The sequence below is a fragment of the Sorex fumeus genome, unplaced genomic scaffold, assembly GCF_029834395.1.
Source record: "Sorex fumeus unplaced genomic scaffold, SorFum_2.1 ptg000095l, whole genome shotgun sequence".
Classification (NCBI taxonomy): domain Eukaryota; kingdom Metazoa; phylum Chordata; class Mammalia; order Eulipotyphla; family Soricidae; genus Sorex; species Sorex fumeus.
The window spans coordinates 4,258,119-4,283,253 of NW_026606152.1; the positions used below are offsets into that span (position 1 = coordinate 4,258,119).

The window sequence follows — 25,135 nt, forward strand, 5'->3', positions numbered from 1 at the left end:
TATTTCCAGGGGGTCCCCATGGAAACAGAGTGGGAGGCGGCTGCGCACGCAGGCTGGAGGTGCCGCCCCCACCCAGCCTGCACTTGCCCCTTGCAGCCCCTTGCCCCTCCCAGCCCCGCCCCCCACCGCAGCCCAGCACTGCCCTTGGGGCCTCACTAACTGGTGCAGGGGCGTGGTCACTGTCTCCCAGAGCCGCTGTGCCCGTCCCCCAGCCTGGGGACACTTGCAGGTGGCACCCTCCTTTCTCCTACACTTTCACCCTCGTGTCCCAGACCCCAGGATCTGGCCGCCCCAGGTCACCTCTGAAGCCCCGCCGGCAGGACCCCCAGACTCAGAGCCTGTGGGGAAGCTCTAGCCGGCACCCTGAGTGGCCGGGCGCCCTCCTCTCAGAGGAGCCCGTCTCCAGCAGGGCCACCGGCTCCTGCTCCCTCGGCTGGGAGGAGGGATGCAGCTTTGCACCCACTGGGACAGGACAGAGCCTACCTTCCACGCCTGCAGGCAGCACCCGACCTTGGCTGTCCTTTGCCCTTGCTTAGCCCTGGGCTTTGTCCTCACTCATCTACTCTTCTTCATTTTCTTTTGTTTGGGGGCCACACCCTACGATGCTTAGGGGTCATCCCGGCTCTGCACTCGGGATGGCTCCTGGTGGGCTCGGGGGACCGGTGGGGTGCTGCAAAGTGAACCCGGGTCAGCCACGTGCAAGATGGGTGTCCTCCCGCTGTGTCTCGTGGAGTCCTGAATGCCGGTCAGCGGCAGAGGCCACACCACAAGTCTGCTCCCTGCTCCTGCTGTGACCAGTATGTGGCCGGTGCTCCCCACTTCTGACTCCCCAGCCGTGGCCTCCTGCCTCCTGCCAGGCACATGGGCCTGCCACGGCCCTGGACTCCGTGCACCAGGAGCCATCTGCTGGCAGCTGGGGGACCAGATGGTCTGCAGGGACTCCCAAGGCCGCCTTGAGGAGGCAGAACGTTTGCCATGCACCCAGCACCTCCTGGAACCTTCTCCAGCCCTGCGAGCTGGGCATGGCCCATTGGGAGCAGGAGGTCCTTGGCGACGAGTCCCCTGCAGAGCCATGGGGTAGGAAGGGCCGGCTGGGTGGACCCTGGTACCACTCACTTCTGAGTTTGCTTTAAAAATTGGCCCTCTGCTCCCGCGGGAAACCAGCAGCCAGGCCGCAGCAAGCCGTGCTGTGGCGTGGTTCTGCTCCACGCACTCCTCGGGGTCTGCAGAGCTGCTTGCTGCCCCTGGCCGGGGTCACGGACCGCCACCAGCAGGACCTGTTCCGAGTCTTAGGGGCCACCTGCAGTCACCATGGAGAAGAAGAAGGTCACGTGTGCGTCGCTGCGTGAGGAGGGTCCCGGGTGGGAAGGGGACTTGCCCGCAAGACTCCATCCGAGCCTCCCACGATGCTGCTACCCACTCCTCCCTCCTCCCCTTCTCAGCCTCCTCCCTCTCCACTCCTCTCTCCTCCTCCCCCGTCCTCCTGTTCTTCCCCTCTCCTCCACATCCCTGCACCACCCTCTCCTCTCCTCCTGCTCCTCCTGCCTCCACCCCACTCCTCTCCACTCTTCCCTCCTCCTTGTGACTCCTTCCCCCCCACTCCCTCCTCCCCACTCCTCCTCCCTCTCCCTAGCTCCTTCGAGCACACTCATGTCCATTCGTGTATTTCGTCTTCCACTGCTTCCTGGCCAGCGCCCAGAGGGTCATGGCCAGGCCAGTCGTGTCTGCACCCTGCCTGCATGCACGCTCTGCCGGTGACTTTGTCCTGGTCACGAGCGGCCGGGTCTGCCATCAGCCACGGCGGCCGCGTCCAGCTGTGCTGGGCTCCCGAAAGGCAGGTGCCACGCCTGCTGGGTTCTGGCCACCCCGCTAGAAGGGAGGGGACCCACTGATGGAAATGTGCCCCGCCATGCCACGTCGTGTCGTGCGAACCCGCAGCCTCCACAGCTGAGCCAGCGGGAGAAACCCCCAACACCTTCCTCCCCTGGGGCGCGCGAGGGTGCCTGGCCGCCAGCAGCCCCGCAGGGTGGGACCCCAGAAGAGCTGGTCAGCTGAGGGGACGTGACCCCTCGCCAGCCCGGGTCCCTCTGAGCTGCTTTGCTGGGCGTGGTGGCAGATGGCAGGACGCAGCTCTGAGGCACCTGCAGGATCCGCACACAGGGCCTGTCTGAGCTGCAGCGGGCAGCTCCCTGCCTCCGCCCAGCATGCACGGATGGGTTCAGGCCAGATGGCCACACAGCCCTTTCCGGGGCCGGTCATGCAGGACAAAGGAGCCGCAGGGGCCAAGACCGTGCCTGTCCGAGCAGGCATTGCTCTCGCCTCAGGACAGTTGGCCCGGCCACCAGCACACCGGCCTCTCAGAAGGATGGAGCAGGATTCTGGTCCTTCTCGTCAGTGGCCGTTAGACACAGGCACTCAGGAAGCCGAGCTGGGCAAGAGCCAAGGATAGAAAGAGCAAAGAGGAAAAGCAGGGTGAGGGGGGAGTGGCCAGGACATGCCCTGCGGGGTGTGCGGGCCCTGGATTGGCCAGCTCTGACCGCTCTGGTTTGGAGGGTCTTGGGGGGCCACACCCAGCCACTTACTCAGGGATGACTCCCAGCTCTATGCTCAGGGTCACTCCCAGCTCTGCTCAGGGCTTACTTCTGGCTCTGTGCTCAGGGCTGATTCCCAGCTCTGTGCTCAGGGTTACTCCTGGCTCTGTGCTCAGGGCTCACTCCTGCCTCTGCTCAGGGCTTACTCCAGGCTCTGTGCTCACGCTGACTCCTGGCTCTGTGCTTAGGGCTCACTCCTGTCTCTGTGCTGAGGGCTCACTCCTGACTCTGTGTTCGAGGTTCACCCCTAACTCTGTACTCAGGGATCTAGTTAGGGTCTGCCGTGTGCAAGGCAAGTGCCCTCCCCTCTGTCCTCTGTCCAGCCCCAGCTCTGAGGATTCTGGAAGGATTCAGGCATTTGCAAACATTCCCAGGACATTTGAGAGGCCTGGGCTGGCTGAGTCCACATGACGATGCAGGGCTTGCCTCGGTTCTGGGAGCCTCAGTTCAGGGGCACTGCGGGGGTGAGTGAAGCCATGCTCCCTTTGCCCAGGGCTGAGACGCTGATCCCGGGCCCTCATGCACCTGTATGATGACGCACCGGGCCATGGTGGGGCTGGGGCTAACAGCCACTCCGGGGGTGCCTGTCTATGCTCCTACCCCTCCGCTTCCCATCTCCCACTTGGCCTGCAGCTCGTGGCGCATCTGCCTTGAGTTTTGGCACCAGCTCTGGAGTAGCCAGTGGGCCTGGCACCGAGCAGGTGGCAGACTCCCCCATGGTGTTTGTGGAGGCGATCACACTTATTAAGCACTGTGGTGCCCGTCGCGTGCCCCAGATTGGCTGCGAGGGGAAGAGGGAGGGCCTGGCTCCACTGGGCTGACAGACGCAGCCTGGGCGGGAGCAGCGGCTTTGGCCCAGTGAGGTGGGGAAAGTGAGAGGTGGAAGGAGGCACAGATAGGCTCCCAGTGGGCAGACTGGCCGCCCGACCCCATGGCTGACCTGGCTGGGCCAGACCTGATCCTTCCCGATTCAGTGTGTGTGTGTGGGGGGGGTGCTGGCCAGTCCATGCAGGACACAGGATCAGCTGGCCCACCTAGGGCATGGTCAGCCAGGACATGGATTGGCTGACCCACACAGTTTTCAGCTTGCAGGACACAGGAATGTCTAGCCCGTGTAGGTCGGGCCAGCCGGGAGGCAGGTTTGGCCGAGCACTCACCTGTGTGGAACTGAGGCAGCAGAGAAGGTTCTGGTCCTTCTGCTTTTGTGGAACAGACCCATTTGGGGGGATTTTCTTCCAAATAAGAGTGGGGTGCTCAGAGAGTGTCTAGGAAGACAGCTGGGTCCTCCCTCTTGCTCCCCCCGTACTTGGGGTGAAGGGACACAGGAGTGGAGTCACACTGGAGAACTGGATGTGCCAGGAGAAGTGCCTGTAATCCCATGACCCCTACCTTCAGCTCCGGCAACTCCTCCAGGAAGTCCACCGAGGAGATCACAAGACTGACAGGTGGGCAGGGTGAACAGAGAATGTTTAACTGGTAATACATGGGCAGTGCCCTTCGGCGTGTAGTTAGTGAGCCCTGAGGTGCCCAGCTCGGTCCTGGCACGCACCGTGCCATGCTTCCCACGTGGGCTCCCGGAGCCAGGCCCAGTTTCTCACCCACAGGTGCATGAGTCCTGCGTCCTGCAGGGGGCTGAGGAGCAGGGAGGCAAATCCAGGCAGTCCCGCTGGTGGCGGTGGCCCCTTGCAGGCCTGAGGGGGCTGCCCAAGCGGGGGCCTGGAAGGCAGTTGTGCTGCAGCATGCACACATGTGCACACGTTGTCATGGGTGTGCACACGTGTACATGCAGGTGGGCCAGACATGTCCCTCCCTGATGACACATGTCCCCAAAGGGCAAGTGTAATGACTGGAAAAGGGCAGGGGCTCCCGTGCTGCAGCTCCGGTGCCCACCACCTGGAGAGGCTGGGTCACTGCGGGGTGGGGGGCCAGAAGGGCCCTGCGCTCCCCGTGTGCAATGCCTCTCTGGCCCTCCTTCCCTCCCTGCTGAAACGGGCACAGACCCCCACCCAGGCCCACACTCAGCCACGCCCTGTCTTCATTGTCTCCTTTCCCTTTGGTTCAGTTTTAGAAAATGTTGATTTGTGTGTATTTCTCCTCATGGAACATAAGCTGCTCTGACATGGACTCACAGAGAGTAACGTTATTTTACCGTGGTAAAAGCAGGCTATGTGACGTTCCCCCGTGGACCCCCCCCCCCGGCACACCCACTGCTCTCTGTGGCCCTCGCCCTGCAGAGGAGGCCTCGGCACTGTCCCGCTCAGCTACTCATGGCGAGACATTTAGAAAATTTTATGAAGACACCCATTGTCTCTTTGCGGGCCAGAGAGATAGCATAACCGGTAAGGCGTTTGCCTTGCACGCGGCTGACTCAGGTTTGATTCCTCCGCCCCTCTCGGAGAGCCCAGCAAGCTACCGAGAGTATTCCGCCCGCACGGCAGAGCCTGGCAAGCTCCCCGTGGCATATTCGATATGCCAAATAGCCCTAACAACAAGTCTCACAATGGAGATGTTACTAGTGCCCACTTGAGCAAATCGATGAACAACAGGAGGACAGTGACAGTGACAGTGTCTCTGCATGTTAAACTGAAATCAAAGCTCCAGCCCCAGCACTCTCTTGGCATGTGATTTGCTTCACACACACACGTACCCACACGCACACACGTGCATGCACACTCGCACACACATGAGCGCATGCACACACATGTGCGCACACACACCGTTACACCACCGTCACAGCTGCTCCCCGAAGCCCGTCAGAGGCCCTGTGGGGTTAATTGGATCACAGGGGCAGGTTTGTAGAACACGCGTCGCTTCATTAGGCAACGAGTGAGCATGCCCGCCAGGGGCTGTAATTACAGCTCTCACTCCATTGGCCTGGGGGCTGCCGGAGGAGCTGTGTGCCGGGCAGGGGCATGGATCCTGGGAGTGGGGGACACGGGTTGGTTTGGGAGGTGATTCCGGGGTTCGAGCCCTCTCTGAACGCCACTGTCTGAGGTCCCTGTCCCCTGGAACCAGCAGGTGGGGTGAGCAGGGGTTTCCACCAACCACGAGAGGGCAGGAGAGTGGGGTAGGCACCCAGTCAGCCAGAGGCCTGGGCCTCTTGGGCCACGTGGCATCCCGGGTCAGCTGCTCAGGGCAGGTTGGCTCTGTGCTCCAGACCCTCCTCTTCCCAGCACTGAGTGATCAGACTGTCCACCTGGTGGTGTCCACGCCCCTGCCATCCTGGGCCCCCTCAGGTGCCGCCTGCTGTGGGCCTTCTCAGGGCTGCCCTGAGCCATGGGCTGGTCTGAGGTAGTCAGACTTGACGTCCGTCAGGCCCAGCTTTGGACCAGGACCTGGCACCCGCTAGTCAGTGGAAAGCTCCCTGAGGCCACAGTGGGTGAGAGCTTTGCGGTGAGGGTGCCCTGGGGTCCTCTGGACATAGATTGTAGTGGAAACATTTAGGCCATACACAGTGCCCCAGGCTCACCTGACTTTTTTTAATTTAATTTTTTTTCTTTCCTAAGTTTTTATTGGTTGGTTTGAGGATCAGTACACAGACATTTCAATTTGTACATAATTTATTTTTTTCTTTTTGGGTCTCATTCAGCGATGCTCAGGGATTACCCCTGGTTCTTCACTCAGGAATTACTCCTGGCGGTGCTGGGGGACCATATGGGATACTGGGGATTGAACCTGGGTCTGCCGCGTGCAAGGCAAACGCCCTACCCACTGTGCTATCGCTCCAGCCCCAGTACACAATTTTTAATGTCCGTACCAAGAATCAGAAAAAGGGAATTGTGATTCCTTTCTAAGTGGTGTCCAGTGACCACTGACTTTCCACCTTACGATTTGGAGACAAATTTTTTTGACCTGGTTACCAAGTACCTGTATCTTCAAATGAATGTTCAGCTGTTACATCATAATCCCTACTAATTCACAGTTTAGCATCATGTGACTTCTTGAGAGAAGGGACAGGATTTGGAATCATCCTCCCATCCCGCCCTCACCCCTTCACTTCCCTTCTCCTTTCCTCCCCTCCTCGCTCTTCTCCTTCCCTCCCCTCCTCCTCCTCTCCCTCCCCCTCTCCTTTCCCTTCCTCTTTCTATCCCCTTCCTTCTCCCTCTCCCTTTTCCTTCCCACCACACCTGGTAAGGCTTGGGAGTTATTCCCAGCTGGTGCTTGAGACTTGTTTCCAAGGATGGTTGGGGGACCTCCCTGCCAGCCCCCAGGCACAGATGCAGCGTGACCGCTGACCTTGTAGACACCCCTCAGGGCCCTTAACAAGCTCTGCACCAATGGTATTGTGCAGTTCTGCCTTATTTGTGCTCTGGCGTATAGGGCAGCATCTCCAAATCCTCAAACTTCCTCACTCGCCTGGGAGAGAAGCCTGATTGGCTCAGCTGTTTGGGCAGCCTGTGATTGGCTGTCTGAGAGTGATGCATCCCTTTTGATGCAGACAGGTGATGGCAGCTTCAGGCATGGCTCTGTGGTAAAGAACTGATGTTGTTGTAAAGATGTATAGATTACAGAGTCTCATAAAGCTGCCGTCAGTTGAATGTCTGACCCTTTTAAGTGTGTTTGATCCTTTGGAGGAATCCTAGTCTCGCCTGCCCTTTTGTTAACATTCATTTTTGTCTTTTTTTTTTTTAATGTTTGAAACTTCATTTAAACACTGTGATTTACAAAGTTGCTCATAACACATTAGTTTCAGGCATACAATGTTTCAACCCAATCTGTCACCAGTGTGAGCTTCCTTCCTCCTCCGTCCCCCACTACCCATCCACTAGGCCCTCCCCTTAGCGGGTGCGACATAATTTACTCTCTGCTGCCCATGACAGCAGAGGTCTGAGGCCGAGCAGGCTGTCAGGGTCTAGCTGAGCCGTCTGTGCTGTTGTTTGCCTTCAGCGAGCTTAGCGGGCTTCTATGAACCTTTCCCATCTCATTTGCTCTGCTCCTACTGGGCTGTCAGTGCTGTGAAATTTGGAGGCGAAATTTGGAGATTAGGAGTCGTGGAACTGGTTGATTCAGCAGCACAGCTCTCCAAGACCTGGAGGTGCAGCCTGCGGGGTCGGCTCTGTGGCTTCTCCCCGAGGGTGGTTGTGGAGCCAGTTTACACACTGGCAGGAATTGACTTGTAACCAACTTGATGGAGCTACTTACTTTTTTTTTAATTTTTAAATTTTATTTTCATAAGGTTGTTCACGGGCCGGAGCTATAACATAGCAGGTAGGGCGTTTGCCTTGCACATGGCTGGCCTGGGTTCGATTCCTCTACCCCTCTCGGAGAGCCTGGCAAGCGACCGAGAGCATCCCGCCCACACGGCAAAGCCTGCAAGTAACCCATGACATATTTAATAAACCAAAACAGTAACAAAAAGTCTCACAATTTGTTGTGAGACGTTACTGGTGCCTGCTCGAGAAAATCGATGAACAACGGGAAGACAGTGCTAAGACAGTGCTAAGGTTATTCACATTCAAACACCAATCTCACCACCATTACACCTTCCCACCACCATTATTTCGAATTTTCCCACCACCATTCAAACCTGCCTGCCACAGGCAGATGCTAGATAAATTATTTTCTGTTGCTTATAATGAATATCATAAGAGGTCGAGTGGCCACAAAAGCAGCCGCACTCCTGGAATTCTAAAATTGCAAATGATTGGGGTCCAGGAAATCTCTGTAGGGAGCTAATTCATTCTGAGATTCAGTTGGGAGTCTCTGGATCAAGGCCGTTGATGTGCTTAAATGGAGGCAGTTCGTGGGCGCCACAGGCAGGACCCCAAAGGGGCCGGGAGATGGGAAGGGATGGCCTATCCCTGCTGCCATGTGTTCTGGAGTCTTCCATCCCTGGTCCCATATACCTGGGTTTTTCTTGTGGAAGTTTGTGGCCACCGGAGGTTCATTTGGAGCGGGCGGAGAGAGGACACCCTCTCCATCTGAGCTGCCCCGGTGAAATCGACTCAGCACGGGGTCCACAGAAATCTCTGGCGAACTGCTGTCTTCCGGGATTCAGTGCTGAGTCTGGAACTACTTACTTTTGAAATTCCCATTAATTATGAAATTTTTGTTCTCTAAGACAGCACTGAGAAATAGGAATGTTACATGCCAATTTAAAATGTTTAATTTTTCTATTGTTGGCTATGTAAGAGAAACAGTGCGGTTCAGTTTAAGAATCACAGTCCACATTCAAACACAGTCAGCCCATAGTCAGTTAAATAAAGATAATTGGAATTAGCAAGGAGGCATTTCATGTTCTGTCTTTCATTCAGATTCTTCAGGATCTGATGTGTATTTTATGATTGTAGCATTTCTGGGTCAGCCTCACCACATGTGAAAGACTTTCTTTCTTTCTTTCGTTCATTCTTTCTTTCTTTCTGATAGCTGTTCTTTATTTCTGCCCAAAGTGTTTGCAAGTCAACTTACAGTCAAATACTGGCTATAATACAAACCACTAGGAAAGCATTTTATATTTCACATATTATCCAGTTAATTATTATTATTATTTTTTTTTGCTTTTTGGGTCACACCCATTCACAGGGGTTACTCCTGGTTCGTGCACTCAGGAATTACTCCTGGCGTTGCTCAGGGGACCATACGGGATGCTGGGAATCGAACCCCGGTCGGCCACATGTAAGGCAAACGCCCTACCCGCTGTGCTGTCGCTCAAGCCCCTATCCAGTTAATTCTTAAAAGAGTACTTTCTTCACTTGAAAGACTTTAGAAATTGAACAGCACCATCCTGTAGGGTGACTTTATGTCCTTTTGTTTGTTTTGTTTTTGGTTCATATCTGGTGATGCTCAGCGATTCCTCCTGGCTACTCCCCTCAGGAATTACTCCTTACAGTGCTTTGGAGACCATATGGGATGCTGGGGATAGGACTAGAGTTGGCCGCATGTAAGGCAAACACCCTCCCCACTGTACCATCGCACCGACCCATGAATTTCTATCTTTTTGAGTGTAGCGTGCCCACTTTTGAATGATTTAAAATTGACTTCGAAGTCCATCTATTAAAAGGTACTTGACTTCAGAATGTTGCGTTTCTCCTACCAGTGCTCCTGACGTCTTCCTGTGGTTTGGGGGGTAAATCCACCAACCCCAGCTAAGTCTAAACCAGTGTTCCGGTTTGGGGTTTGGTTTTTGGTCCTTGAGCCACACCCAGCTGTGCTCCGGGCTGACTCCTGGCTCTCTACTCTGGGGTTGCTCCTGTCGGGGCCCAGGGAACTCGAGTTGGCCACAGGCCAAGCGCCTGCCATGCCGCCTTAGCGACTGGCCTGGCCTGTCTCTTGGCCGCCCGGGTTCTGGTGCTGCCTGGCCAGAACCTGGGATGTGGCTGTGTGTTTCTTCGGGAAGTCTGGGATTGGACTAGCAGGGCTGCATTTCCTCCACAGCCCCGGGGGCAGGATTCCCGGCCTCTCTGACTTTCCTGGGCCGGTGTTCCCGTGCCCGGGGGCCATCCTGCCTCTTCCTGTCTGTCTCTTGCAGGGGCCCTGGGCATAAGAGGCACTTGGGTTATTTGACGGTGACATCCCAAGATCCTTGGCTTCCTCTTGCAGGTCACAGCTGAGGTCCGGAAAACACACCTGTGGCAGAAACAGGGCTCATCCCCCGTGGGGAGACATTCGTGTTTTTACAGAGACAGAAGGAGGCAGGAGAGAGCATCTGATGGCTGAGCTCTGATGTGTGGGGCCAGGAGACAAGGAAAGATGTAGTAGTCCAGGCCCATTGGGATTTCCATCACTTTGGCCTGGACAGGGTGGAGGGTGATTGGCTGGACAACTCTGCTTGTAAGGTTCATTCTGGGAGGCAAACCGGGGACAGAAAGGCAGGAACATCTTAAGTGTTTAGAAAGAAACGTGGTCCAGGGCAATAGGACAGCGGGGAGAGTGTTTGCCTTGCCCTCTGTTGATCTGGGTTCCATCCCTGAGCACAAAGCCAGGAGTAAAGCCTGGAACACAGACAAGTGTGGTCCACCCCCCCCCCCCCCCACACACACACACACACGGTCCTTCTGGGACACTGTGTGACTGGGCTGAGCACTGAGCAGGCACTGACCTGTGTCATCTAAGGCCGCCCTTGTTGTTTTACGTTTACGTCTGTAGTATTTCTGGGAGGGAGAGAAACATCAGCCAAGCCAGGGGAGGTCCCGCCAGCAACACAGAGACTTGATCCCAGTCCCTGTGTCACCAAACGGACCTGAGGACAAACCAAGGGCTCACGAGCTCATGGGCTGCTGGGGAGGTGGCAAGGGGAGCCCTGGGGGGTGAGGGGACTGTAGGCATGGGGGTCCCGTGAGGTCTGCAGGGGGAGGGGGACAGTGGGGACTGTCACCCATGGCCAGGCCAGCTTGAGGCGTCTCATATCCCCATCTTTCTTTTATATGATGTTGGCGTGACACTTGAGTGTGCAAATGAGGTTTCCTCACTGCTGCCGGGTGTGGCCGCCCAGTCCCCCCCTCCCTCCATCGCCCCAGAGCGATCCTGATGGGCCCAGGAAGCCATAAACAGTTAATGAAAGTCCCGCAGTGAGGCTGCCCTTGGGGTCCCTTCCCATAATTGAGCCCGGGTCCTCCTGCTCCTGGAGGTCTGTCCTCCTGCCAAGCCGCCTTCTCCCTCATCCCCTTTATTTGTTCATTCTCTTGCCCGTCATTCACAGGTTCAGCCAATCACTGCTGACTGCCCTTCCCCGGGTGGAGGGGCCTGTGGGGTGGTCCTGACACCCCCCTCCTCAGCCCCAAGGCCTCGTAGCATTCCTTCCATGCTTTTCCTCGGCTTCCTCACCCAGAAAGTTGGAGAGCAAGGGCTGCTATCTAAACAGGAGAGAGCCTCAGGCCCCACTAATAGTGTGCCAGCCCTTGCTGGACCCTCTGGGCAATGCCCCCAGTGCCCCCTCTTCCCCCCTGCTCTCCCCAGCCCCAATTCCCTCCCCCGCTCTGCCCAGCCTGCCAGAATCTTCCTTGGAGTGAGGGGCTGCCTCGAGTCTGCCCAGCTCTGCCACAGCTCCCCAGCGCCTCCCAGCCGCGCCGAGACCCAGACCCCTGGACCCCAGACCCCTGGGCCCCGTTCCAGGGCTCAGCTTTGATGTTCCAGGCCAGGCTAGGAGCTTGTCCTGAGGGAACTTCCGTGGTCCCTCCAAGTCCTGAGCCCCTCAAGCAGGCCCCTGGCATTGCACCGTCCACAGTGTGGGTGTCCACCCCAAAGTGGGAAGTGCCTGCACGCCAAATCTGCAAAGAGCACTGAGGACAAGTGGAGTCCTGACCACGCCTCCCTGCCTCCCTCTATGGCTGGGGGGAGAAGCTTCACTTGCAGCTGTCTCTCCGATCCCTCCCCCAAGGATGCAGACACCGGGACCCTCAGGGCCTTCCATCCCAGCACTGCACTCGGTGACGTTACTCAGCTTCTCCAGGAGAAATGGTGTCATAATTACCTCTGCCGGGGCAGGGAGCAGTGGGCAGGGCGCTGGCTCTGCAACACGGCCCACCAGGTTGTATCCGCACACCCCATATAGTCCCCGGAGTCCCCGGGAGCGGTCCCTGAGCTCAGAGCTGGGAATAAGCCCTGAGCATCACCAGGCGTGGGCCCCAAAACAACAAGTCGCCTCTGCCTGGCGGGCAGGGCAGGGGTCACTGAGGCGGGGACTTCCTCTGCCAGGACAGACTAGGCCAATGGGGTTGGCCAACAAGGACCCCCTGCCCTTTGCTGACCGTCGGCTGGCCGGAGGGAGCAGGGATTGAGGGGAGGGCAGAGAGAGCTCAGGCTCCAGGTGGGATATGCGATGAGGGTCCTCCCGGGCTGGGTGTGGGGGTCCCCAGCGTCACCCCACAGATCCCTCGGTTGCTGGGGCCTCACGTCCCATCTCACCAGCCAACCTGCAGGTCCTGTGGGAGGCAGGTTCTCCTTCCCAGGCTCAGTGATGGGCAGGCAGAGGACGGGGGTGCAGAGTGCCCCCCCAAAGAAGAAGACAGGGTATTTTAAGCCCCCAGGGTACAGTAGCCCCTACAGTCACCCCCCAGTCCTGTTCAAAGAGCACAACAGGGGCTGGGTGGGCGCTGCACCCAGTGTTTCTCAAAACTGAGCCCGGCCCTGCCCAGGGGCGGGTCCCCGGGCAGTTGTGACTTAAGTGCATTTTCCTTTGTCCTGCTTTCTGAGGGGAGCAGGAGGGCAGAGTGAGGAGAGGGAACGGGACAGACGTGTCGTTTCTCCCTGCCCGGCTCCGCTTCACTAGCCCGAGCGTCAGCCTAGAGCAGGCCGAGCCCAGGAGTAGATGGAGTGACGGTGCTCTGGCCTCGCCTTGGGGTGCCCCCCACCCCCACCCTGAGCCCAGCAAGGAAGGTGCTGGTCACGCCTGCCGTGAGCGACAATTGAAGTCCTCCAACTGCTCTGCTGCTAATTAACCCAAAATGGCTCCTTCTGGTCTGGGAGGGACGTGGCGCCTCCTCGTGGACACCCAGCTGGCCCTGGGACGGGCATTTTCCGCCCACCCTTCGTCACGAGAGGCAGAGGACTCAGGCCTTGCCTGCACGGAGCTGGTCTTTCTCAGCCCGGCCTCTCGGGGCCAGGCTAGCATCATGTGCCCCCATGCCCAGCCGTGTTTCTGCTCACTGATTTTCCAGGTCTCCACAGTGGTGACCCCTCCTCCAGGAAGCCACCCTGACCTCCACCTGAAATCTGCCTGCTCCCTGGGCAAGATAGTACAGAGGGTGGTGCTTGCCGTGTCGGCCACAGCGAGGAGCCTGGCAGATTCTAACTTGGTCAGCAGGCAGTGCCCTGGCACCACCAGGCCCCTGCCAGCTGCAGTGACTCAGAGTCCAGACGCGAGTCTGGATCAGAGCCCAGTGGGCGTGAGCCACACGGATACTGTCGCCCCTCCGGGCCCCGCTGGGTGTAGCCTGGGCCTGGCAGCAGCAGCACTTGGGCAGCAGGCTTCTCCCCGCCACACACCCGAAGGTGCCTGGAGAGCTCTGGCTGGGTGGGGGGGCTTTCCTGGTAGTGCTCAGGGACTGACCCTCGGCCTCCTGCAGGACCAGCTTGTGCTCAGAGTTTACTCCCGACGCTGCTGGGTATCAAGCACAGCCGGCTGCATGCGGGGCAAGCGCCTTCACTCTGTACTGTCTCTCGGGTCCCACCAAGATGGTTTTCAAACACCACGAAGAGCAGCGAAGTGCCTCTGGTTCAAAGGCAGCAGCTCACTGGCCACACAGCCACAGTGTGACGGAGGCACAGTTAAGACCTGGGACACACATACTCCAAGAGGACCGCACCACATTTGATGGGGTTCAAAGTAGGAGGCAACCAATCTTAGAGAGAAATGCTTTTTTTTTTTACAGATAAATACACACACACACACACACACACACACACACACAAGGCTCACATGTTAGTGATCTCTTATAGAAGGGCTTAATGGCCCCTGGGTGAAATAGAGCAATCTTCATACTCTTTCCTCTAAGCATACTTTTTTGTCGCATTTTCAGCAGTTTTTCACAACAAACAGTACAAAATAGACTATTTCGGTTCTGTTTTGGGGCAGGGATTGGGGTTTGGGATGGAAACATCCGAAATATGGTGGCGGGAAAGTGTAATGGTGGTGGGATTGATGTTTGAATATTAAATGCAATCAAGTATTGTGAGCTACTTTGTAACATAAAAAAAATTTTTTTAAAAAAACGGGGCGCAGCGGGGAGGGCACAGGCCTTACACGCATGGCCGATCCGGATTTGATCCCCAACACTCCGTACCATCTCACAAGCAGTGTGTGTGGGGGGGTGATCCCTGAGTGCAGAATCAGGCTGAGCTCCATGGGTGTGTTCCCTACCCCTACCCAGTCAAAGAAAAGCCCTTGAGGGCAGGAGCAGACCCCACAGGGGCACCCACAGCCTCGGGCTGTTTGTGGTTGTAGTGGGAGGGGGGTGTTATGCAAGCTCGGTTGTGGGTCGGGGGTCACAAGGACGGAGCCAGCGTGCAGGGACTCCAGCTCTTGGCCTGGCCTGAAGTGGGGTGCAGTGCCCTGAGCTCCACCATCCCCCCACTGTGTGTTTCAGCCATGGCCCCGCCCAATGAGGAGCTGAGGCCAGGACCAGGTGCCCCGCTAACGGGGGTCTCCTCACCCCCAAACCCAGAACCTCAGGCTCCTTGGAAGAACCTGCTGTACGCCGATGTTGGCACTGGCCACACTGCTCCCATCCGCCAGCTTCAGTGGGGGTGAGGGGCGCAGGCTGCAGGGGAGCAGGCTGGGGGCCGCGTCTCTGCCCCCCTACCTTGATTTGTGTGCCGCTGCTGGTCACCCTCTGAGGACCCCGGGAGGTGAGGAGGCATGGCTTAGTCAGGCCTGGAGGCTGGACTGAAGTCAGGCTGAAAACAAGCTTCCTGTTGTCTGTGCCACCACCAGCCCCTCATGTGTGAGTTCCCAAAGTAAAATCACAGGGTGTATGTGTGTGTGTGTGGGGGGGAGGGTATTGCTGCTGTAATGCTGAAGCGTGCGCGCGTTCAGAGGCCCAGAGCCACCGAGCCACTTCCCCAACGGAGAGACAGAGAGATGGGGAGATGGGGACCACAGCCTGACGGTGAAAATGGCCCGTTTAATGCAGAGCTAGTAGCATACTTATAGAACATCTGAGGGGTCTGAGGTAAGGACTTAGGTGTGATTGGTCATTTACATAGATAAACACTTGGCAGAGGAAATTCTCTTGGGGAGATCAACTCAAGAAGACACTCTGTCTCCCAGGGACATCCACATTGCTTTTATCTTTCCCTCTAGTTGTATAACAACTTGCAGTTGTTTGGATAAACAAGGTAAGAAACAAGGATCCAACACTTAGTTCTCAGGGCTGCGAGCAGGCAAGGCTTTTGACACTTAGTTCTCTGGGCTCTGAGAGCAAGCCAGGCTTTTACCATAAATCCTGGACTAAGTCCTCAGGCCAGTTCAGCTTGTCCTTCCCCGTGGCCGGGGGGGGGGGGGGGGGGGGGGGAGGGGGTCATAACAGCTTGCATCAAGACCATGCATTTATGCTTTCTAGAATGTCCCATTTCTATGCCACTCGCCCTAGGTCCATCCCAGTCCCACGGCGGGACCTCCCTTCTGGGGTGTTAGGAACTACAGCAACTGAAGCCTTTATCAAGTAATTATGCCCAGGAGCAGATATATTTCAGAGTCAGTCAACTCCCAAATATTAGGAGCATAGCACTAATGGTCTTTCTGTGTTTAACCAAAGAACATTGCTCTAGAGTAAAATATAAAAAGGTTATAGGGAAAATAGACTCAGAGACTATAAAAACCAGCTCCCGGAAGAGAACAGTGCAGTCTCCTGCCCCCATGCCTGGCTGTCCTCGCCGGGCCCCTTGGAGGGGAGCGGGTTGAGCTTTCCTCCCCGCCCCGACCAGGGCTCCGGCAGCCGAAGACCTCCAGGACCAGCCACCACCATGCTGAGACCACTCTCCGCACACATGAAGGTACCGGCAGAAGGACAAAGCCACGTGGGTTCCAGGGCCAAGATCTCCAAGCCTACTCGGATTTGGGCCGAGCATCCTCCACCCAGATCCTCCAAATTCCAGTAGGCGGGGGTCACACCCACCAACTGGCCCCCTGGCGCCGTGTAATCCCATCAACGGCCAAGACTCAGAGGCTATAAAAAACCAGCTCCCGGAAGAGAAGAGCGCAGTCTCCTGCCCCCACACCTGACTGCCCTCGCTCGCCAGGACTCCTTGGAGGGGAGCGGATTGAGCTTTCCTCCCCGCCCCGACCAGGGCTCCGGCAGCCAAAGACCTCCAGGACCAGCCACCACCATGCTGAGACCACTCTCCGCACACATGAAGGTACTGGCAGAGGGACAAAGTCACGCGGGTGCTGGGGCCGAGATCTCCAAGCCTACTCGGATTTGGGCTGAGCATCCTCCACCCAGATCCTCCAAATCCCAGTAGGCCGGGGTCACACCCACCAACTGGCCCCCTGGCGCCGTGTAATCCCATCAGCGGCCAAGACTCAGAGACTATAAAAACCAGCTCCCGGAACCGTGCGGCCGATGTGGCCGCACGACATCTTATTATGACATCTCATTATCTCATTCCTACTTTGGACAAACTGGCAGGCTACCAAATGTAGCCTGCCCACACGGCAGAGTCTGGCAAACTCCCCGTTGCATACCCAATATGTCAAATACCAGTAACAATGATGGGTCTCATTCTCCTAAAGAGCCTTGAATATAATCTCAGGGCTAGGATGAAGTAGACATTACTGGGGCCTGCTCGAGGCAATTGACGAATAACAGGATGATTTGTGATTTGTGATTGTGATAGGGAAAATAGAAAAGCAGGTATAAACATACAGCACTTCAAATACACAGCAGTACAAATACAAAGTTCAGAATTACCAGAAAGTTTTGGCTTATAAGTAATCAAGACTGACTTGGGGAACTGTGACATTGAGAGGTACAATACAAGGGAAAGATTAAGGATAAACTTAAACCAAATTAGGGATGCTAGCAAGAGCAGGTTAAGCCTCCGTGGGAGGAAGAACGGGGCAATTCACCGATGAAGCCTAAAGCGCTTCGGGTTAATATCCAACACAAAGAAAAGGTTGACGATAGAATTTAACCAAATCAGGGATATTGGTGAGGACATGGTCAGCTTCTCTGGGCGGAGGAAATGGGCAGTTCACCAGTGAAGCCTAAAACACTTAGGGTTGATATCCAACACTCAGGTGCAGAGCCCAAGTCTCAGGGCTCTAAATATTCATAGAAATGGATTGTTGGGGGCTGGTGGTTAGGACCCCAGATCTATATGGTGAACTCTGGGGAAGCCAGAACCAGAAGACAAACTCCCACTTCCTGCCCGGCTTGTGCAGGCTGTTCCCCAGAGCTGCCCTCTCCCCCCTGGTCCCTGCACCCCTCACAGAGGCTCAGGAGCGTGGGGGATGGTGACCCATGCCCCACTGACTGCAGAACTAAGGGTGCCCTCCCTCTAGGCTGGCCATGTGTGGGGAAAGTGATGTGTCAGTTGTCAACGCCCAGAGACACTCCTGGCTGTTACCGTGGTAACCACCCAGAATCTCTGCCCCTGGTTCTCCGGATACCAAGTTAGGCTGGCATTTAATGTAATAGCACTGTTACCTTTCCATCGTGAAAACAAGATGCATTATGCATGTGGCCAGCTCACAGAACTGCATCCCCTCAATGTGTGCATTTTTATAGAGCTACAAATTATACCTCAATTAAACGGTTATAGACACACATTTGTTACGGAAAAATAGCAAAATATAAACCTGCCGCATCCAGCCCTGGGCAGCCTCCTGGCATTGGTGGGAATCCGTTCCCACCTGCTGTTTAAGGGGCTGCGCAAGGTGGCCGCCGCCTCAGAGCTTCTTGGAAAGCCAGGTATGAGCCGGCGGTGACAGGGCAACTGCAGCCTCATGGGAAGGGGGACAGTACCGGCTCGTCCTTCACGCCCTACCAAGGTCACGAGTTGCCCCTCATGTGTGGCTCTCCGGCACGGCCATGGCTCTAGAGACAAAAGGACTTAATCCAGAGTCCGGTAGCTTGCAGCAGAAAAGTGAATGGACCATGCGTTAAGCTATGGCCATAACACCAGATGCACAGAAACCAATCTCGTAATTATCTGGCTCTTTGCAGAAATCCAAAATCACGGCCGCATGACATTATATGATTCTCATAACCAGCTATAGAAAACAAAGTATTTCACAATGCCTTTTCAGCAATTCTGATTGTTGGGAGGGAAATTCTAAACAATAATGGTGCATCTTTTGTCGAAATAATGTAATCAATGTAGAGAAGAGTTAAGTAGAAATCATCTGCCTCACAGGCATTGGGAGGGGTGGGAGGGGGGCGTATATTGGGGTTCTTGGTGGTGAAAATGAGTACTGGTGAAGGGAAAGGTGTTTGATCATTGTATGACCGAGACTTAAACCTGAAAGCTTAGTAACTTTTCCCACAGTGATTCAATAAATAAATATAAGAAGAAAAAAATAAAGTTATGAAAAAAATAAGGGGCTGAGATCCCTGGGCTGGGTCACTAAGGACCCTGCGAGTACTGCCTCCCACTGGCCTCGGTCCTGCTCTGTGATGGCCCCAGCGGGCCCCAGGACTGACCATGTGGGCAGTGGGGCTGGCCGCATGCCTGCTCAAAGCTACGTGCTTGTCTCCTGAGGTTCAGTGGGCCGTGCTTCTGTCTGTCTGGAGGAGTTTGTCCACCCCGCCACCCTCTGTCTTTCTCCTCTTGGGCCGCCTGAGCTGGCATTCGAGTGCGGCCTGGAAGGTGCCGCGGGAGGCGGCTGCAGAGGGAAAGCGGCAAGAAGGGGAATCAGGGACGGGTGGAGGCAAAGGAAGCAGGTGCTCTGGACATCCCGCGGGGCCTCATGCCTGCAGCCGGGCAGAGAAGGGGGCACTTCCTCTGAGTGCAGGAAGCTTGTGCACCCCTAACAAGATACATGGGTCACCAGGTGTCTGTGGTTCCACTATGCAGGGGTGACTGGGCTTGAGGACAGGCCGGTGCCGGTGGCTCTGCTGTGTGTGGTCCCCATGGATGGGCGCTGTGGGGCTAGCCAGTGCTGGGGGAGGCAGTGCTGAGGGGCTAGCCTTGGCCTTGGGCAGGTGCTGAGAGGCTCGCCTGGGTTTGGGAGGACACCGGAGGTCTGGCTAGCCTAGGACCTGGGCAGGTGCTGAGGACTAACCTGGGCCTGGAAGGGTACTGAGAGAATAGGCTATGTTTGGGAGGACACCAGTGGGCTAGCCTGTGCTTGGGAGGACACTGAGGGGTTAGCCTGGGCCTTGAAGGATGCCGAGCGGCTAATCTGGGCTCCAGGTAGGCACTGATGGCTAGCCTGGGCTTAGAGGGTACAGAGGGGTCCCTGAAGGGACCCATTGATGAGTCTTTTGTGCAGAGTAGAGGTGCAGGATCGCAGCTGGGTGGGGGTGCGGGGTGGGGGCTCTCTGCCTGCCCTGGGACCAAAGCAGACACATGGCCATGGCCTGGAATGTGCGTGTGGGGAAGGGGGTGTGCAGGGTCCGAGTGTTGGGGAGGGGTGGTCTCTGCATGCTGGTGCAGGGTGGGGCCTGGAGGTGCCTGCCTGGACACTGCAGGTCACTGCAGTCGGGAGACACTGCTTTATCCCATCTGGGCAAGAGGCCAGGGACCCTGGGGTAACGCCCGCAGAGGGTGAAGCCCGCAGGGGAGGAACTGGAGACGCACCGGGTTCAGTTTGGGGGCCATGGTGGGCTTTGAGAAGAGACACCCCAGGACTCAGGAGGTGGAACCTCACGGGTCAGCCAGTGCAATGCCCCCACCCAGGTCTCCATCAGCAAAGCAAGATTCCAGCTCCCAGGGCACCCAGGGTCCAGCCGGGAATGTGAAGAATGCTGGGGTACCCGATAGCTCTAGAGGGGTGGTGGGGGACAGATGCGCTTCGTAGCCCCGAGATAGGCCTGTGCCCAACATCCCCGGTGATCAAGGAGGACCCCCCAGACTCAGGGAGGGGGAAAGCTGGGGAGAGTGGGGCATGCCCGGGAGTCAGGGCTCTGCCAGCCAGCAGGGTGGGGAGCAGGACACCCGAGTCAGGGACTGTCCACTGTGACGCGGTGGGAGTGGGGGGCTGGGGTGGGGCAGTTCTGCCAAACTTGCGGGCCCGGCACCAATGCACTCACCTTCCTTCCCTCCCTGCAGCCGATATCATCTCTACCGTGGAGTTCAACCACACCGGCGAGCTGCTGGCCACTGGCGACAAGGGTGGTCGCGTGGTCATCTTCCAGCGGGAACCAGAGGTGAGGGCGGGGCTTCACTCTGTCAGACCTATAACAGGGCAGGGAAGGAAACTGAGCAGAGGGCGGGGCCTCACACGCCTTTAACTTGCTGGACAGCCTCCCTCAGGCTTTTGATGGGGCGTGGATGAAATTGATCCCGCTGGGATCCTCTCCTGGGTGCTGGGCAAGGTGTGTCTTGGAATACTGGGCCCAGGAGTCCAGCAGGTCCTCTCGAAGTCACATCCAAGCCCCCTCCCTTAGTGATCTTTTAGATCATTTACTGTGTCCCAGCAGGACAGGCGTGGTCACTGTGGCAGAGTGAACAGAGAGGGCATTGTCCTCACTAGCGCTTGAAGGAAAAGGCCCGAGGCTGCAGCCATGAGGCCATTGCCCAGCACCCCCCAGGCATGACCGACCCGGTGTTCCGCTTGCCTGGGGCAGGTTCTAGCTGCTTGGAGGAGCTGGTGACACAGAGGCCTGTTCCCTGAGCACCTGTGCCTCTGCTCTCTGCCAGCGGCCCCGCTCAGGCCTCTACAGATGAGGGCTTGGTCACTTCCACAGTCCTGCCTGTGAGAGCAGATGCAGGCCAGGTCATTCTGCCATCAGTGTCCGAGCTCCTGAGGCCCTCAGTGACCTCCCCCATGCCACCCCAGAGCCCTCCCTTGCAACAATCCCTAGGAGCAGTCAGAGTTGGTTGTCGTCTCTTGTATGAACGAGGGACCGTGGGGAGGGATGGGAATCGGCCTTCCGGGACGTGTCTCTGAGACTGGACAGGCCGGAGCCTTTGCTTTCGTGAGAAGCCGCAGATTGTTGGGCTGGGCGTGCAGAGCCGCGCCTGTCTGCCCTGTGGGCCAAACCGCCGCTGACCAGTGGCCCCTTTTGTAGATTCTGTTGGTTTTTTTTTTTTCTTGAATCTGGGTGGCACTGACCTTGGTCCTGGCAGTGATCCTGGGCAGTCAGTGAATTAGAACCAGGGTTTCCGACTGTCTGTCTGCAGACCTGTGCCACCTCAGGTGTTAAAACAATCGAAAACAACTATCTGAGGGGAAAGGAATTTGGAAGCTTCCAGAAGCCAAACAGGACTAGAGATGGGAAAGCTGGGAAGATTGACTTTGGGAAACTGCAAGTTGTGCTTGGAAATTGTGTCTCCAGTCTGCTCCCATCCTCAGGGAGACCTGCATGACTCCCCAAGCATATGGCTTCTGGTGCCCAGCAGGGACTCACCCTCTCTCTGTTTGGGGAGCACCACCTAGAGGCTCCTTACCAGAAAGTGGGGCATCCTGCATCACAGGAAATTCTGCCCTTATCAAACCCACCCCAGACCTGCGTGAGACAGACATGTGTGGACAGGGGGAGAAAAGCCGGAGCAGGCCTTGGTGGCCCACAGGCCTCAGCAGAGCGAGACAAGCCAAGGGGGACGTCTGTCCCAGGAAATTGCTGCCCTCTGGGCCTCGGCTTGCTCATTTGTAAAGTGGGGAGAGCTAGGGTACCCCCAGAGGACCTCCCAGGATGGACGGGAGATGAGGCATGAGGAGCACTTGTCTCAGAGTCCAGCATGGAGTAGGTGCTCAGTAAGCGTAATGCAGCCTGGCTGCAGATGCTCCTGTTGTTGGACTGAGGAGGTGAGCTTCGCCGTGGCCGCACACGAAGTCTCTGAGAACGGAGGGTGGCAAGATTGGGGTCTTCACAGGTCAAACCCAGCCCTGAGTCTGCACCCACCTGCCTGCCGGAGCTCACACCCCGCTGTCTCCGTGCAGAGCAAACACGCACCTCATAGCCACGGCGAGTATGACGTCTACAGCACGTTCCAGAGCCACGAGCCTGAGTTCGACTATCTCAAGAGCCTGGAGATCGAAGAGAAGATCAACAAGATCAAATGGCTCCCGCAGCAGAACGCGGCCCACTCCCTGCTGTCCACCAACGGTAAGGGCTGGCCTGCCTGCTGCCCGCTGCCCAGGTGTCCGTCCTGTTTGTGTTCACGTGTCTGCCACGTGTGCCCGGGTGTCTGCTCTTGCAGGGTCTATGTGAGCACCTGTGTTAGTTTTCCCAGGTGTGTGCAACTGCAAATGTGTGCACGGGTGGACATGTGTGTGCTCAGGTATGTATGTGGCTCTGCATGGGTGGGCATGTGTGAGCCATGTGCTGTCAGTCAGCTTCAGGGGCAGGACTCCCAGGTCTTGGCTGAGGGCTTGAAGGCTCTGTGCTCCAAGCTGCACTGCAGGGTCAGATCCTGGCCGCTGAGTGCACGTATGCGGTCTGTGCAGGCACAGGTGTGTCTGTGTGTGTGCACGCGTGCTGTCTGCGCATGCACACGCACGGTGTGGGTGCCCGTGTGCCTGCTGTCTCAGGAGTGTGCATCTGCACATGTGTGCACAGTCCTATGTGCCAATTCTAACATAAGCCAATCCTGTGTACCAATTTTAGGTCCTGTTTATCACAAAGTCAGATTTTTAATTAGAAAAGGCTCCCAAATGTGAATAACGCCATGTCCTGTGGGTAGCTTCCCCTTTTCTTAGGGAGGAACCCCCGTTTTTTCCCTTCAGTCCTTCTCCTTGTCAGACACGGCCCACCTCCAGTGAAGGGCAGTCGCTTTCCTTAGCCATTCAATGGCCTCATCTGAAAGACACCTTCCCAGCGTCCTCCATTGCTGGACAGATATCTGGGCCCCTGGTGTCGCCAGCCTGTAAAATGAACCATCACAGCTATTAACGGGTCTGGCCAGGGTTCCAGGGACGTGAGGTCGGTGCACCACTGGACCGGAGTTCGGGGAGAGGCAGAAGCTCAGATTGGCCCCTGAGTGTCGAGCCCCTGAAGGGCTCTGAAGCAGGAGGTTCCCTGGCCACGGTCTTTCGGACACCAGCTCCTAGAGGGCTGACAAGGACCCTGAGGGGGCTCATACCCTTTGACCTGGCACTTTCACCTTTGGGGTCACTAGGGGGGATCTTGGGCGTGAGGACAAGGTTCCTGTGTAGAATGCCCCTGACCGCAGTGCACACACCCAAATGGGAGTGTGCTGAGGTCCGGGAGACGGGGCCAGGGAGCCTGTCCCGGGTGGTCTGTGATGTGAGTGCCCCTTCTGTCTCCAAAGACAAAACCATCAAACTCTGGAAGATCACCGAGCGGGACAAGAGGCCCGAGGGTTATAACCTGAAGGACGAGGAAGGAAAGCTGAAGGACCTGTCCACGGTGACATCACTGCAGGTGGGCGGGCACACAGCAGCTTGGGGACGAACTCCCCAGATCTGTGCTCGAGGACGTCAGGGCCTGGAGGCTCTCCGAACAGCACTGAGACCCAGGCCAGGCTGTGGGGGCCCGCCCATGCCTTGCTCTCCTCTCCGGGAAAGCCAGGGGCGGGGGTGCGGGGAGGAGAGCCAGCCAGCTGAGGGTGGCCACGTCCCAGGAGCCCTCTCCTGCCCAGGGGGAGCTGGAGGCCTGGAGGAGGCGATGCCCCCAGAGCTGCAGGCCCAGAGGAGCCTGGTGGCCATCACGCAGAGCCCCTTGCCAGGGCAGAGGGGAGTGGGAGCCCCGACTCTGGCAGCCTTGACTGGTTCTTGGCGGGTGGGTTCCGTGACTGGAAGGCTCTGGCTGAGCTGTGCCTGGGAGATGAACGGGACGACGAAGTGCTGCGGCCCCAGGCCATTTCCGGCCGGGGGAGCTGGGCCAACAAGCCCGAGAGGGCCCCGGGTCATCGTCCCTTGGAGCCATGGTGAGGTTCCTGTCCCCCCTCCCCATCGGTGAGACTGCAGGGGGCCGGAGGCTGTCCCGGGCCTTTCCCTGGGAAGAGCAGATGGTCCGGGGCCCCTGGGCTTGGGTGCTCCAGCGGCTCCGCTTTGTCCTCCTCCTGTGGCCCCTGGCATGAGCTGCGGGCAGGCGGGCGGGCTCTCAGGGACAGGCAGGGCTGGCAGGAGTGGAGGCCGATGCCAGGTAGGACTGGGCGGAGTCAGGCCTTCCACCCCATTGGAGGCGGCTGGTGGGGCTGGGTCTCCCCAGCTCGCCTCACTCTCCTCAGCAAGAGGAGGGGACGGGCCACTTCCTCCGAACGGACTCGGCGGTGGATCCTGCTGCCCCTCCCCTCCTCAAGGGACCCCCGAGCAGTGAGGGAGCTGAAGAGCAGCGCAGTCCAGGGACGTCCCCGGCACAGTTCCCGGCTCAGCGCTCAGTGGGAACCGCAGTTGGAGAAGACGGGAAAGGGCCCGGAGTCCCCCAGCAGGCGCCCTGGCCCGGTGCCCTCTCCTACCGCCCCTGCCCCTGACCAGTCCTGCCGCCCGCAGGTGCCCGTGCTGAAGCCCATGGACCTGATGGTGGAGGTGAGCCCCCGGAGGGTCTTCGCCAATGGCCACACCTACCACATCAACTCCATCTCCGTCAACAGCGACTGCGAGACCTACATGTCGGCTGACGACCTGCGCATCAACCTGTGGCACCTGGGGGTCACGGACCGCAGCTTCAGTACCCTGGGCCCCGGGGCCGGAGGGGAGGGGCTGGGGCAGGGAAGGCGGGAGGGGGCCAGAAGGGGAGGGAGGGGAGGGCCTGAGGTGGGCACCAGGGGGGCAGGGCGGGCGCAGGGGCCGGGAGAGGTCCTGCTCGGAAGGGTGCTGGCCAGATGCCCTCCGCGTGAGCCCCTCTGCTCCCCGGTATGAAATCCGGGAGGTCTGCTCTGGAGCGTGGGTCTATTCAGCCCCTCACCTCTCTTTGCAGGGTGACCCCATCCCTGTCATCCTGAGGCCTCGCCAGGGCCTGGATGGGAGAGGGGGTCCTGGGAGCAGTCCTCATGGGGAAGGGAGGACTCATCTCCCCAAATCCGGACCCCCACCC

The 25,135-nt window shown here is 57.7% G+C and overlaps 1 protein-coding gene across 2 annotated transcripts in view; it reads left to right on the forward strand.

Annotated features, from left to right (window-relative positions):
- The window catches only part of PPP2R2C (protein phosphatase 2 regulatory subunit Bgamma), a 51,663-nt gene that overhangs the window by 14,082 nt on the left and 12,446 nt on the right, over positions 1-25,135 (forward strand). For both annotated transcript variants that reach the window (XM_056132780.1, XM_056132781.1), the window contains exons 2-5: positions 20,244-20,341; positions 22,078-22,243; positions 23,409-23,521; positions 24,592-24,769. In XM_056132780.1, the coding sequence (XP_055988755.1) occupies positions 20,244-20,341; positions 22,078-22,243; positions 23,409-23,521; positions 24,592-24,769 (555 nt within the window). The remainder of the gene's footprint in view (positions 1-20,243; positions 20,342-22,077; positions 22,244-23,408; positions 23,522-24,591; positions 24,770-25,135) is intronic.